Below are 11,814 nucleotides of genomic sequence, written 5' to 3'. Positions count from 1 at the left end.
GTCGTCACATTTATTGAGTGATGCAGTTTTCTCCCATGTCCTGGGCGTAACGGTCCAGTATGGCGTTACGCAACTCCTCAACGTCACGGTGGAGCTGCTGAGCTTCGACCAGCTTCTTCTGTAGAACGTCAGGTTCCATCCAGTCCTCTGGCTCTGCCACTGCTGGAGGTGCTGCAAAACAAACAAAAAGAAAAGGTTTGGCTCATCTCCAGTCTATTCTAACCCTTCGATCTGGTTAGGATCATCCACATTATTAAAAAATGAACTCACAAGTGAGGCCGAGCAGCAGAGACAAGTTGGGGTCTTGTCCCTGGGCTCTCTGGGTCAGAATGCTGCAAAGCGAGCGCAGGTCACTGAGACATGAAGCGATTTCAGAGTGAAGCCTCTGTGCGAGGCGAGCTCCTGCCGGCTGCAGGACAGAGGAGGCCTGGTTGGGTCCCCTCTGCTCAGGATCGCTCATCTGCTCCTGCAGCGTCAGGTTTTGCTCCATCAGTTCCTGGTTCTGAGCTGACAGCTACAACCAAAATCAGAGTTGGGAAAGGAGAAGTTATTTAGTTCTAGTAGAAGTTAGTACTTCGACAACCCACGTCAAATAACAAAACGAGGTATTAACATGTTAAATCTCACCTCCTTCATGGCTGTGTGCAGCTCCAACACGTTCTGCTCTTTGGTTAGCACCTCTTCTCTAAGAGCTTGAGAGCTGCTCTCTTCCTGAGATATCTGCTCCTCCAAAGCCTACACACACAAAAACTTACAAGTGTTAATGTAGGAGAAATGCTGAAAGCATCAATGATTTAAGTTAACTGAGGAGAACAACACCTGAATCTGAGAGCTGAGCTGTTCCATCATTTTATGCTGCTTCTCAATAACCTGCAAACATAAGAACTCAAGAATTAAAACTCCTTTCATAAACTATGAATCAACAAGAGGGAACTTTTTCTTATCACAGAATATTTCCTGAATACGATCCTTAAATTAGGTTAGGCAGCCCTTTGTGAAAACTAAATACAGTAGTCCCTCGCTACTTCGCGGTTCGTTTATCGCAGACTCGTGCTATTGCAGATTTTTAAAACAAGATTGGACATGACACACAAATGGCTGATTGATGGATGAGCCACACAGTCAGCATGGAATTTTTATTTAAAATAAATTATTTTAAATAATTGAGCACCTCCTGCAGCTTTGTGCAGCCCATACTGCAGGATAAACTTCCTGCTGCAGCTGATCAGCTGTTCACCGTGCAGAGCCGAGAAGTGGGCGCTTGCAAGTGGCAAAGAGCAGAGGAGGCAGGGAGCTGAAATCATGACACTCTGTACTCTTTTTGAGTGTTTACAGTTTAGAAACATTGTTTAGAATATTGCTAAAGTGTGGGAAGGATTTAAAACATCTTAATATATATCTATATAAATACTAAAATAAACTAATACTTACTACTTGCACTACTATTCATAATTCGCTGTTTTTCGTTAATCACGGGTCTTCAGGATACGGATCTCCCACGATAAATGAGGGATTACTGTATTAGAATTTTATATTTCTGCAAACATTCCTCATTTAAAAGACAAGTCTTTACTAAGACAAAACTTTTTAAATAAAACATTTCAAAGGGCTGTATGACAAATATTGTAAAAACACTTATTACTGCAAGATGTTTCTACAACAGGAAGCTACGGTAACATTATTAGGACAAACTTCACCAGGCAGCAACTACTCTGCTGACTCACAAAGTGCCACCGTGGATTAAAATTATCAAAACTTTTTTTTTAGGTTTTTTTTACATTTGAAACATTTCAGACTCTTCTATGTTCGAGATGAATCTAAAATGGTTGTTACCCCACACTCTTATGACATAAACATCCTCATGAATGCTGCTTGGCACAAACCTTTTTGAGTCTTTGCTGCTCTTCTCTCAAAGAGATGTTTTCTCCTCGAAGTTTCTCAAAATCCAAACAGGGAAGTCTGGCTCCATCCTCCAGGCCCTGCTGCACACGTTGCTGCATGCTGGAGGAGAAAGATAGCAACAGAAAACACTTACATTTATATATTTTTGCACAGGAAGAGGGGAGAGAATTCAGACGCTAACAGAAGGGGTGGTGTGTTTTGTACTCGGTAATGGTTGTGAGCAGGTCTCTCTCTCTGCGTTTCTGATCCTCCAGCTGTGCGTCTTTGTCCTGGAGTTGTGAGCGTGTCGTCTCCAGGGTGGCTTCCAGTTCCTTTACTGTCTCTTGTAGCCGAGCAACCTGCTGTTCAGACTCCAGGAGCTGAAACAAAGAGCACACAGACTTCATGTCCATATTCCAGAATTCATGCATCGTTAACAAAGTGCAACAGATCAGGACCGGTCATGGAGCAGACCTGCTTATTCTGGCTCTGGTAGTCCTCTAAGGTTGGCAGGTCAGCTAGGTAACGCTCCAGAGTTTCAATGCGCTGCTGGTTCTCCCTCTTCAGCTCCGCCTCTTTCTGACACTTCTTCTTTAGGTTGGTGATGTGTTTGTCTCGACTTCGGATCTGCACGCAAACATGGTACTATAATCAGTACTGGGTATTATCATTTATAGCCCACAGTCAAAGAGAAAACTCAAAGTGAAGACATGTGAGACTATTTTAAAATCAAATGTCTTGGATGACTTAGGTTTAAGCAACAATATTATTTTTGATATTGTCTCCTTTAAACAGTGGAGTAAAACAATTGCAGAGCTGTGTTCGAAACACAAAAAAGGAAAGATTATTGCAGTTGGGTTTTTTTTTTAGCCTTTTTGTATTAGTTGCAACATATGTGTTAGAAAAAGGCATTAGGTAAGCACAAACCCTCTCTTCCTGTTTCTTCATCTCTTCTGCGTGCCTCTCGCAGGCTTCCTTGAGACTCTCAGTGAGTCGGCGGGTCTCAGCCTCGACAGCTCCTAGTCTGCGCTCTGCCTCTGCTTTCTCCAGGGCAACGCAGTCCGTGCGCTCAGAAAACTGCGCTCTGAGGAATGCATTTTCCCTCTGAGCCTCCTGCGATGCCGCCAAGCAGCATAAGAGGGTTTTAAAGGAATGCAGTGTTGATCTTCTTAAAGCAGAGAGTGAGAGAATGCTTTCGTTACCTGGAGACGCAGCATGCACATGTCTGCAAAAGACGCCCCTCGACCCAGAAGGGCTCCATGGACTTGGAGCTCACTGTCCCTCAAACGCTGCTCCAACTGGGCCATATGTTGCTTCTGTCTGCATCGAGAACCGGACCGACAAGCACCGAGACAAACATAAGTCAAAATCTAAATGTTTTACTTTTACAATATCACAGTAAGATTTACTGAACTGCATCATTATAATATGATTATGTAAAAAGGTTTTTAACCCCCTTCTTTGGAACATGCCCTCATAAAAAAATCAAACTGCTGGACAAACCAACCTCTCAATAATGAGCTCCTTCTCCTTCAGCAAACTCTCGCTGGCTTTGACCAAAGCGTCCCACTTGCCAGACTCTGTGTGCAGAGGTGTTGTGTACAGAGACGGGCACTGGGTACCAACTCCTGCATTCATCAGCTGAAGTTTAAAGAGACAAAAACATGCAAACAGGATGAACGTCACTGACAGTTAAAGCTGCGTCATCGTACAATAAAACATGCAACTGTTGCCACGTGTATCCTTTTGATGCTTAAAACAAACTTAGCTTGTTTGATAGTTCACTTATTGTTACAAGTGAACAGTGACAACACAAAAGAGCCAACAAGTTGTAAAATAACTTGTTAAAAATGTTTCTTCTTTTTTTATAGCTACAATGATCATCATAAATATTGATAATATTAAAGTTACATGTGTTTAGACACTTGTTGGGTTACAGTACAAACTGATCTTTAACAGAGCTTTATGCTACAGGCTGAAAGGTGGCAGTAATTTATTGATCTCATGTCAGTTTACAAAAGTTTAGATCTACAAATAAAATCCTTAAATTATTTTTGCTAAAGTATTGTTTATATAGTTAACCTGTATAGTTTTAGACTGTTGTCAGAAACTATTTTTTTGCTCCACTTATGAAAACAGGATAAACAAACTGCGCTGGATTCTGCTTTAAAGAGTCTGATTATTCGTATACTTTCAAGATAAACTAACTTTTTACCACGTTACAGAATGTGATTTTTTTTATCAAATATATTTCACGATTCTGATCACAATGACAAAAACAAGCACAATTTCTTCTACCATCATAAAGCAGTCTTGTTGAGAACAGTTTAGAAATTTGTCTGTTCAGTCCTAAAAAAAATAAATTCACTCAGCGTCTGAATTGTTTAGCTCACGCTGTGTTCAGTGCACACATTAAAATACTGTTGAACTGTAGATATATACAGTTAGGAATATAGTTGGAATAAAACATATCTGTCAGGCTGTACAAGTCTTGTTGAAGATCATGCGATTTGATTCGTCTGATTTGACGGAGCCCGTCTTTGTGCCTTCAGGCCTCAATTATTGGCATGTTAGAGTTCCTGTGTCGACCTACATACAATATATTTGTACTGGAACTCCTTTACTAGTTCAGGTTTTAACACCCATAAACAATAGCTCCAAATGGTCATTTAAACAATCTTTATTTGTCCACAAAGAACAGATTTTCAGCTACTTAGCAGCTAATGTTCGTTGCTTCTGTAATAAGATCCATTCAGACAAATATTGTAAAGCTGTAACAAGTGAGAAAATTTAAAATAAATAAATACAATTAATAAATATAACAAATGTTGGTTTATTTGGTTGGGTGTTTTATTGGACACTTGCCTGCATCTGTTCGATTTGTAGGCGTAATGTGTCCAGCTGCTGTTTTTGCTGCCAGCTAGAAACTTCACTACATCTGTCCTGCCGCAGTGGATCGTAGACCTTGGGACCTGCCTGCTCTCGCAGCAGACCAAGAGGGTTTGCATAAACACCAGCAGATCCTGCTGCCACAGGCTGCCCACCTCTCTGATTAGAGGCTTCTGCTGTTCCAGAGAGGCCGGGCCGTGCTTCAGGCAGAACCTTAAAGCTGTGCTCCATAGCTCCTCGGTAAGCCTCAGACAAACTGTCTGCAGCGTCTCTAATCCCAGTCGTCTGTAACCTGAGCCTGACATCAGGACAGAACCCTCCCAACAAGACTGACTGGTTCAGAGTAGGTTCCACGGCAGGAATGTCAAACTTCTGGCCCTCGTCCACTCGTGTGTGATCTGTGGGGAAAAGTGAGTGGTCCAGCCCATTGACAAGACTGCGGTAGCGGCTCAGACAGTCTGATTTGGGTCCACTCGTATGATCACCTCCAACACCATCCTGAGCATCTAGATTGGGCGAAGATGCCGATTTAGAGAGCAATGAAGACTTTGATGTGGAGCCACTTGGAGTTCTTGAACCAGAAGACGACCTGTGACCATCAGCCGAGGATGCAGAGTCTTCCTGGCCAAACGTATGAGGCTTTGAGGCCGGTGTGCCGGCCGTGGATGGCATGACATGTGCAGTGGGGATGGGGATCTTACTGCGGATGGGCTGGAAGGAGGGGCTGCTGCTGGAACTGTGGAAATCTGAAAAAATAAAAGAAGAACATCAATGAAAATCACACTGTGTTAGAGGAAAAAACCCAGCTCAATCAGTGCAGATGATCACTGCAGGACATTTTCTCCATTTTCAAATCAGCAAAGTAGACGCAGCAGGGTTTATGGGTGGCCTATTTTAATGATGAGATGTCACCACTGAAATAATTAACAGTCTCTGACTCAACTCAGGGAGGAGGCATTTAATAGACCAGAGCTCAAAATAAATGCTCTTAAACTCATGATAAAAACAACTTGTGACACGTGTCAAACTAGTATTACTTTCTGCATAAACTGACAATTATATTTCATGTATAAATGTTAAACAATCCAAGAGATTTAAAGGTGTTTAGTGCAAATTTGTATCAACTTTCATAAAGCCTTTAGAAAACAGTTTAGCATGCTCTGATTACACAAGAACGTTTACACCAAAACTACTCCATTAGATGCAAAAATGTTAATTGTTATCTGAAATGATCAGATCACATTATACTCAAAGATCTTGGCAACGACTGAAAGACTGCAACCACCAGACATCTTTACAAACCTTAACCCAATTTTAGTTTAATTATTTACAAGAGAGTTACAAACCTGAGAGACCTGTTGAAGTTTGCAAGAGGGGAAGTCACTCCAACGCAAAAAACAAGTTAGCTTTAGCATTTTTTTTCTACAACTGAACTGAGGTTAGTAGAACGGTAGGATGATTCAAATCAAAACAGGAAACCGTTTCTGCATTTCCAAGCAGCATTGAAAAAACCTCTGAAGCTTGAACTGACGGTCTTGGAGCAAGCAAGCAATGTCTAACGTTTTGTTATTGTCCTGAGAGAGCTAAACCAGCCTGTACCAAACTCTGAGCAAACACATCCAAACAGCGTACACAGGAAAGGTTAGGGGTATTTATAACCCCCTCTCATGTTACAGAGTGATCTGTGGATACCGCTTATTTAGGCACCTTGCCTCCGCCCACTGTAACGCACATCACACGTGCCCATCCAAAGACAGAAACTGCTTTAGATATTTTCCCTTGACCAGTTCAAAACCACTATGCCATGAGACAAGAACCTGGCAACAATCACTGACCAAACTGAACAAGTAAAAAGGGTTAAACTACAGGTATAAAAAATACTATTTCAGAAACACAACTACTCTGATATCTCTTAAAAGGCTTTAGGCTTCACTGATTTATAACCAGATGGAGCAAGCCTGAACTATTCTGCAACAAGAATATTTGCTAATTCTTTGTTCAGCAGACATTCCTGCCTTTCGGCAGCACGTACCATGACATTGACAGGTTTTTGTTCTTATCGGTTTTAAAAAGTGACAAATAAGTACTAAAAACCTTTTTCATAGTCCACTAAACATCAACAAAGTATTTGTTTGATTTAAGAGTTAACTAATATTTTGAAAAGTAAATAATTCTGTGTCATGGCAAAGACAGTAGCAGTTACAGTCATTCAATCCGTTTATTCTGGATATACCTAAGTGGAGATTTGTGGAAAAAGTACTTTTTTCATTTAATCAAAATAAAACAACAATAGCTTAACATTAATAGCACCCCTTAAAACTTGTTTACCTAAAAATAATACAGAAGAGAATTCTCATTAAAACAATTAAAAGAAATACTAAACTGAGGGCTACTGTAAGCTGGTTGTAGCTGCTGCTGTATCTTGAGTTTCCTTATTGGTAATTGATTAAAGGTGTAAAAGCATGGCCAACAGCAAAGTTTTAAATGCAGCAAATTAAAATCAGTCTCCCTCTAGTTGCTGCCGTCTTAAAATGCCTGCAGTCATTAAAATTTCATAACTTTTCATGCTAATATTACTTTAAGCTTTTCATCACAGCCAGTTTTGCAAAACTCAAGTATACCAGGTAAAATATTAAATTCCTGCTAGATTTTACCTCTGGCTGTACTGGAAGTGCCACAGCTCAATGTTGCCACCACTGTTTATTCAGATAACAATAAAATTGTAAGTCAACAACTGTGTATAGTGAAACTGACTGTGATGCAAAGGTTTAAAAACATTAATAGCTTTAAAACTTAGGAATTAGGATTGTTTTAAGAAGGCAGCAATCCACTTTGGTCTTGGATTACCAATGGCTCAGACTAGGCATTAGCTCATCAGTCCAATTTGACAAACTGTTTCTCTACACTGCAGTTTCTTCATACATTGTTACTTTAAAATGGCTGAAATCTCTCTTTAAAAACAGACACAAAACAGATGGCAACAACGAGGCAAAGCCCAACAACTAATGTATCTGACAAGCCAGCATGTGCCTGAATACAACTTCCGTCCTTCTAGGAATGCTGCATTCAGTGATCATTGATTCTAGGACTTGTTCCACAACGTTACATATGTCAGTGCTACATACAAAATTGGTTCTGTGGGAGATACAAACCCGACGTTTTCCTACATCTTTCTAGCAAGGATGGAAGTTGAGCAGCAAATCTTGTTATTATACATCAGCATGTATTTGTGCAAAGTCCAGTAAAAGTGCCTACAACATAGCTTTGTGAAGCTCAAACCCCACGGATCCCAAACCACAGATAAATGTTCAGTCTGTGACTCTAGTGTTTCCTGTGAAAACAAGGAGCACCCATCCCAGCTGGCCATCAGACCATGATTTTTCCATTTATCATGTTCAAGCACAGCACAAAGACACCACCTCCCATGCCATTTAAAGCGCACAATGTAAATGACTGATTTTCCCACATCAAAGACAACATTATTTCTTGTTTAATTGTTCAGCAGACGTATCCCAAAATTTTAACCTCTCAATATGCCTAAAGGTCTTGGGTCAGCTGTGGCCAGAACTTAGCACTTTTATTTACAGTGCTGCCAGACCAGTGCTGTAAATAAAAATGTTTTCTCAGTGTTTATTCCTGGTAAAATAAAGGCAAAATTAAACTACTACTGTGGAAGTCTACAGCCTCCATATTGAGTCATGAGTTGTAGTTTTTTAAACCATAAATAGCCTAAAAATCACCCCCAACAAAGTATTTTCAATATTGGCAAACGAAAAGTGATGAAGATGAACTAACTTAGAAAGATCTAATATTGTCCTTTTGTACAGAGAACAACTATTCTGTGAAGTCCATGTGCGGACTACCATCAATCAAACATATCACAATATTCAACACTATATTACACAACACATGCAACACTAAGAGGAACAAGCAAAAGTCATCACCTTCAGTGCTGTCAGATGCTGAAGTGCCAATACCAGTGTCCACGCTGTCTGATGTTCCCGGCCGGCGGCCAAAGCGACTCTGGTACTTCTCTGAAACAGCTGGTGTCTGCCACTCCATGTCAGCGAAGCGACCTAATGTATGTTTGTGAAAAGGCACGATGACAGCAGAGTGATATCAGTACCAACACACGTGGAGCGGACACAACAGGTCCATGTTTTCACAGCTGCGGCTCAACTTACCATTTGGTTTAGATTAAAAATATCTGTGAGGTTGTCATACAAGTTTCCTGGTAAAAAAATAAAAAAAATAAAAAATACCATAAAACATTATTGGAAATGCACTGAAAATACAGTTCAGTGTTTTGCTTAGTGCAACAAAGATGACAGATTAGTAAATGTCTATGTGACTCAGTTACATTTGATTAGAAAAACACCTAAAACGTTACATAAAATTTAAGTTTCCAGTGAGTGTAATAAACGAAAAAGTAAGAAGTAAAACCTCTCGCAGCACAGTAAATAGCTGTTAGCTACTGACTGATTTGACCACATAGAAATCAAAATATGCCTCTTAACAACCTAAACAGACGTCTAAACAACAACTAAAATAGCACGATGAGCACTTACATAATCTCTCACTAAATAGTTGAATCCATACGTGGCTCTAAGAAGATGTGTATTAACTGCAGTAAGCTAACATAAGAACTAACAGCTTCACACGAAAAGAGAAATACGTGTCTCCGTGTTTAAACTAGTCCTCCTGGACGGCTAATTCAAAAAGGAAATAGCTCGTTAACCAGTAAAGATGAGCCCTGAGCTAACCCGCGAGTAACCCTTTCCAGAACCTGAAGAAATAACTCACTTCAAAACCGGAACTCAGGTCTATTAAAACAGCTTATTTCACATTCCCTGGTCTTGAGAGATTATATTTTTGTAAACAGTGATACGCAACACCGTTACTAATCCACGACAAATCCGTTTCCGTCGAACGAGCAGCTAACAGCTAACTCGGCGTTACTTAGCGACTGAAGTTCATGACATCCTTTACATTAGTCAGGTAGCTTTGGTACTTCACTTCAAACATAAGCTGTTCCTCAGCGCTGAAAAATATTTTTGCTTTACCTTGTTTTTAACATAAACGCTGAGTAATTCAGCAAATCTCGGTTCCAGGCTCGTAACTGATGCCGAATCTGTACCGTCCACTGCTGCAGCGGCTGTTGTTCTGCTAGCTAAGCTAACTGATCCGCTCTGATGCAGCAACGAGCCAACACACAGGGGGTTGCTTGTTTTATTGTCCGGGGCCGCCCGTTTACTTCTGAAAGCGTATGGAAATCGAGTGTATCGCTCCTTTTTAATATTCATTTTGCCGCATAAGTCAAAATGAGGCACTTTCATCTGTCACATGGCCAAATAGCACTGCGGTAAAAAATAAATAATAAACTAACCAACCCGACTAAAGACTCCAAGTAGGCTAGTACAACTTAGGGCCAGCAATTATCCGGACGTTTTAAAATAATATACATTTAACTAAACAGAGTAAATAATTATGGAAGCCCATTTCTACCACTTTGATTAAAAATACTCAATTAACTCATCGTTTTGAATCCTAAAATTTAGACTTAGCATCTCATAATTGTAACGACAAAATCATTCAGCAATCTGACTTAACATCTCTTCTAGATTCTAAGATATAATTTCAATAGTATTTCATAATTACAATTTAGAATATATTTTTCCATATTAACTGAGAACAATTTGAGTTTATAAATAAAAATGTCTAAATTTTATTATGAATGTAACAGTGGCAAAAACTGCACTAATCATAATCAATGCTAACGATTGTAATGTTAACCACAAAAATTGCTTAGATGGAATAACAAAAACATTATAATAATAATAATAATAACCTATCATCATTTATCATTATATTTAAACTTTAATTGAAACGTGTGCACATTTTCTAATAGCTACTGTTAAATACTGTACACTGAACTATTTTTATTTGGATTTAATTGTCATATTTAAATATTCATTCATTCAACCTTTATTTATACAGGTTAATCCCATTGAGCCTCTGGGACTCATTTACAAGAGAGCCCTGAAATGATGACAACAGAATGATGACAACAATAGGCAATTATAAAAGAAAGTATGTAAATAGAGAAGAATAAATGAAAGAAAAATGAAAAAAATGGTAAACAAAACAAAAAAGAGCTAGCTTGTAAAGCGGTGTACAATACTATAAACAGGAACATGTCCGCATTGGTTATTGCCATGAACTTAATGGTTGTTTATAATCCCTCAGAGAGGTCAAGGTCGAGAGCTTCAGATGTTTTTGCAAGATATTCCAGGAAACAAGAGCGGAGTAGGAAAAGGCCTTTTGCTTAGTTCAGTTCTCACTGAGGGAACACTGCAGGTAATAATGTCCTGAGAGCGCACGCTGTAGCTGCACTCACACAGAGACATGTAGAAGGAGATGTATGAAGGAAACAGACCAAGAAGTTATTTAAAGATGAAAATGTACCAGTGTGAGAGTCTGCATGAAGTTAATGATGACCAGTTAATTTCTGAAAAAGAAACTCAATTAAACTTTCAGTTTCTTTACAAAGTTTTCCATGTGGAGCTTAAAAGAGAGATGTGAATTGACCAAGATACCCAAATATTTGTAGAAATCTACAAACTCAATAGGAACACCATTCGAAAATGAAATCAAGGGAAGAACTGCTGGGACTGACTTCCTGTTTGAAAACAGCATCCTTTCGGGTTTGTCGGCGTTTAGGACAAGTTTGAGAAGGAACAAATCTGACTGGATGATGTCAAGATGGAAAAGCTTAGCAACTGTTTTAACTCAACAGTAAACAACTGTGTCATCAGCATAGAAATGTAAGGATGCATCTGGAATGATCTGACCTACATTACCTATGTAGAGTGTGAAGAGGGTGGTTTCTAAGGACTGAGCCTTGTGGTACACCATTGTTAACCGTTAAATTACTGGAAGAAACACCATTATGTTGAACATATCGCCTCCGATCTGAGAGAGAGTTAGTGAACCAACCAATGGTGTGAACTGAGAAACTAATTTCTGAGAGCTTATGACATAAAA

The 11,814-nt window shown here is 39.5% G+C and overlaps 1 protein-coding gene across 1 annotated transcript; it reads right to left on the bottom strand.

Annotated features, from left to right (window-relative positions):
• cep85 (centrosomal protein 85) lies at window positions 1–11,685 on the bottom strand. Its single transcript, XM_037677250.1, has 13 exons — window positions 11,631–11,685; window positions 8,715–8,846; window positions 4,747–5,516; window positions 3,389–3,522; window positions 3,084–3,201; window positions 2,809–2,994; window positions 2,356–2,508; window positions 2,107–2,261; window positions 1,884–2,001; window positions 820–870; window positions 628–735; window positions 271–514; window positions 1–171 (listed from the first exon to the last, which is right to left on the bottom strand). Exons 1-13 carry the CDS (start codon window positions 11,683–11,685, stop codon window positions 11–13), a joined length of 2,385 nt encoding a protein of 794 aa, XP_037533178.1. The 3' UTR covers window positions 1–10.
• Between the last annotated feature and the right edge of the window lie 129 nt (window positions 11,686–11,814).

This window comes from Nematolebias whitei, chromosome 5 (genome assembly GCF_014905685.2).
Source record: "Nematolebias whitei isolate Nwh7 chromosome 5, NemWhi1, whole genome shotgun sequence".
NCBI lineage: Eukaryota > Metazoa > Chordata > Actinopteri > Cyprinodontiformes > Rivulidae > Nematolebias > Nematolebias whitei.
The sequence above is the reverse complement of the archived record's forward strand: the minus strand, read 5'-3'. Positions and strand labels throughout refer to the sequence as shown.